The sequence below is a fragment of the Lottia gigantea genome (assembly GCF_000327385.1).
Source record: "Lottia gigantea unplaced genomic scaffold LOTGIsca_125, whole genome shotgun sequence".
Lineage (NCBI taxonomy): Eukaryota > Metazoa > Mollusca > Gastropoda > Lottiidae > Lottia > Lottia gigantea.
In genome coordinates this window covers 220,798-224,855 of record NW_008707332.1, presented here as the reverse complement: position 1 = coordinate 224,855, position 4,058 = coordinate 220,798, and the positions used below count along the sequence as shown (strand labels likewise).

The 4,058-nt window shown below is 31.3% G+C and overlaps 1 protein-coding gene across 1 annotated transcript; it reads right to left on the bottom strand.

Annotated features, from left to right (window-relative positions):
• Positions 1-2,519: 2,519 nt before the first annotated feature.
• LOTGIDRAFT_84554 (hypothetical protein) lies at positions 2,520-4,058 on the bottom strand (the record flags this gene model as incomplete). The annotated part of the gene is made up of 3 exons (XM_009048597.1): positions 2,520-2,986; positions 3,401-3,574; positions 3,986-4,058. Coding segments are annotated over 3 exons (714 nt in total), but the record flags the coding sequence as incomplete, so codon positions are not given.

Below are 4,058 nucleotides of genomic sequence, written 5' to 3'. Positions count from 1 at the left end.
AGTTTGATATCAACATAATGAGGTATTTTAACTTCTGTAAAAATTATCAAAGTTCTAAAACACATTGTATCTTATTTCAATTTCATAAAAACATGTTTGTTTTTCACTTTACCTATAGATAAAAGTCTCTATAAAATAACAGTCTATGGAAAATTGCCAGTTCACTCAATAAAACAGATAAAGTTGTTTCCAAGAATTTACAAAAGACAACCGCCCACAAAATTCATTATTTATTCAGTTTAAACTATTTAAAAGGTTAACATTAATCAACGCAAATCAAAATAAACGCCAAATTGTTGAGAAATATGTCACCTACGTATTTCAAATAGATAGATAGATGGATAGATAGATAGATGTAAATATCATATTTTCAGGTGTATTCACTGTACGTTCTTGATATTGGAAATTTTGAATTTTGTCCTACAATGTATCCCAGTCTTCATTAGAGTAGAGATAGTCGATTCTGTTGGGAGTAATGAAGAAATGTCCTCCAATTATTAACAATGCTTTAAGAGGGCAGGGTGTCAAAAAGACAATCACTCTGCGAAATGATGTTCGGCTGATCACCTTCTTTTCAACAACTGATATTTCATTGAAGACAGGCAACGCCATATATTGTGCAATTGCTAAAGTCGACAGCTTAATCAAATTTATCTAATGCATTAGAGAATCTTATTTCAATATTTAAATCTCATAGCTTTTGAAAAAACATCCACAAAATGACCTCCATCAAGAAATTTTTCTGTGCTTCAATTTTTGTCTGGATAAAATTCGAAGTTATTCATCGTGTTTTAAGATTTCGACTGGAAAATTATTGTTAAGTTATGAAGAATGTCAATTTTAAGATAATAAGACAATCATCTATAAAAATGAGATGAATAACTCTGTAACGAATTTTAAGCCCGTGCTACATAAGTTTGATTTCGTGGATTCCTAGACTGGAAGAGGTTAGGATAATCAAATCTACCACTGTGCAATCCAATTCAGTTAGCCCTCAAATATGGCGCTGTATTTGGTTCAAAATAGGATATTCAAATACCTGAAATTGGTGACGAGAGAACCGGACGCCAATGTGTCAAAGTATATGTGTTCGTCTGACCTGCGCACATTTTAAGTCGCTAAACCAGACTTTGCACAATTCAATGCAAATTCATGATTGAACTTGTGGAACAAAATAAATTCCAATCAACTGAAGTAGTTTGGTATGATAATATCTGCTATTTTATCTGTGCACAAAAAGTATAGGATACTGTGGTTAAATTACTTTAATATGACGGATCAATATCGTAAATATAAAATATTAAAATAAAAGTAACAGTTAAACACATTGCTAAATATATCTTGATAATACAACACTAAGCTGCCAAGTTAAAAGTACATGGAACCCGTAATAAATTGCTCTGTAATATATAAGCTTACCTATAGATCTACCTAAAGTAGGGGGTAAATCTAAATTTCTACGAAAGGGGTAGGGTACTGAGGTATGACCTCAGCCCGACTGTCAACTGACGTAAACTTACATATTTAAGACGATAAAATATATACATTAAGAACACAAGTTATATGGATATACTACTTCTAGTTTTATTACATACTACGACAATGTTACCTGTATGTGTTACGAAACGTAGTATGTAATAAAACTAGAAGTAGTATATCTATATAACTTGTGTTCTTATTGTTTAATAATACAAATATACAACTTTCAAAATCAATGTTTTTGCACAGCGGACAAAAATTACACATAAAAGTGATAACTTCAGTATGAAGACGAAAAAGGTTAAGTAGCATGGAAAAGTTTTTCTTCAACATCATATTAAATATATCATAAAAGGCAACTTTCATGTTGATATTTATATCCAAGAACACAATCATTAATAATCGTCGAAGGGAAATAACTACTGTTTGCATTTATTGGCACTTCAGACAACAATAATTTAATTTGATGAAATTCACGTTTGTAATATACCAATGCCAATTGCTGTACAAATTCTCCTCAAGACGAAAGAAATTATACTTCTGAGAATGTCTACTAGTGTCTGAGCAAAGTAAAAGGTTTTTAGAATTTTGTCCATTATTTTTATGAGAAATTGAAATATCAGCATCAAAATAATACAGTTAGTCTTAGAATGTATTTGCGTTAATAAAAAATTTTTTTAAAGTTTACATTAAACATTTTCTCCCTGAAAAGTCCAAAATTTTGGATGAAAATTGTAGAAGACATAATATATGCTTATGTTTATATTTTCAACGCAGCCATTCTAAGACTATCAGTATTATTTTGAGGCTGATATTCCAATTCTCATAAATATAATGAGAAAAATTAAAAAAACTTTTTACTTTGCTCAAAAAATAGCTTTGTAAAAATATCATTTTACTAACTTCAATTTCTTTCTAACCTCGAGAAATTTTAATCCATCCTCTGTAATTTTATCACAATTAGATATATTTAATAATTTTAAATTAGGTAAACCTGATTCTATTTCACCAATAAATGAATCAGTGACTTGTTCACATTTGGAGATATTCAGATGTTCAAGTTGAGATTTATTTCTACTGATTTGATGAATTGCTAGTTCACCTAGCATCGTACCTGACAGTTCTAGCTGTTTCAACTTTGGGAAATGTGTTGCTATGGTTACTATCCCTTCTTCACTCACTCTATAACATCTATTCAATACAAGGACTTCTAAATCTTCCCATACAATAAAATCATTAATGTCTTGATTATCAATTCTAGAGCAGCCTGATAGATCTAGATGTTTTAAATTTGGATGCGGTTTTACTTCGTTTCCAGTTCTAAACCAACCTGGTCTCCATATTGAATCTTGAATAATTAGCGTTTTTAAAGTAATTGGTAATTTTGTACACTCTAAATTATCTGTATTACATTCATAAAGAAGAATTGATTTGATATTTGGACAACGCTTGGCTAAATCATCCAACATTGCATTAGATATGGTGTGTTTCTTATATTTAGGCCCACCTGAAATATATACCAGAACAAATTGGTTACCAGGTACGAAAATTGAAACAATTCCATAATTGACAAGGGCACACATTTCAGTCAGTAATGCACTGGACAGGAGGGAAAAATCAACAGTGAGAATATTCTATCAACTTAAAGCTTATTGGCTAGAACATTTGTCAGCTGATGCATGTGTTTCAGATATGACAAATCATTATTAGCAGTGAGAGCCAGATTTAGAAACAGCAGTTAACTTACAACAACTTAGTGTAGGAACAAACTGAACCAGAGAAATTTCCTACATCTACAGTATGTAGAGTCAAGCAGATGTCATACTTTGGACAAAAAAAAAAAGGGTGGAAGATGAATAAAATTAATAAAAGCTTTTGTATATCTTAAAACATTAATTGCAGAGGGATTTAGTCTACCTACCCCATTTAACAAAGCCTTTCAGTTTGATAGTTAATAATGTCTCTGAAAAATGTGCACGGATAACTTTCCACATTCTGGTTAGATCTAGATGATATGGTGATAGATCTATATGTCTCCATAAACTATCATCACGAACAATTCTTCTCCATCTACGATTAACACTGCAAATATAAGCTTAGAATGAATGGCCATCTCTGAGATTTGACTGAGCAATTAGATGGAGTGGCTGATGTATTCCCCTAATCGATAATTTTGCTTAAACTGGTCTCAAGATAAAGAATATTGGTACGTGGGTTTGGGGGATATTGGTAGGCCTACAACTTAAGGTGTGAGAGGTGGTGTATTTCTCTCTTCACTTCCCTGGGCAGCTGGTCATCAAATTTATTTGTCAGACAGACCCTGTCATTGGTGTGAATTTGTTTATAGTTTTTCTACATACACTTCTTCCAGTTCCACTCACCACTGTTCAGAATGAGAAAATATTTCAAACCTAAATCAAAATGATATTTGTATATGACCAAATCCAATTAATTTACTTGGTTGGTAGATCAATATTCATTATAAAATCTAACCTTCCAGATATACACAGATCTTTCACAGGTAAATAACTCATTATTTCAAGAATGATATTATCCGGCAATGTTTTGAAAGAAGCCAT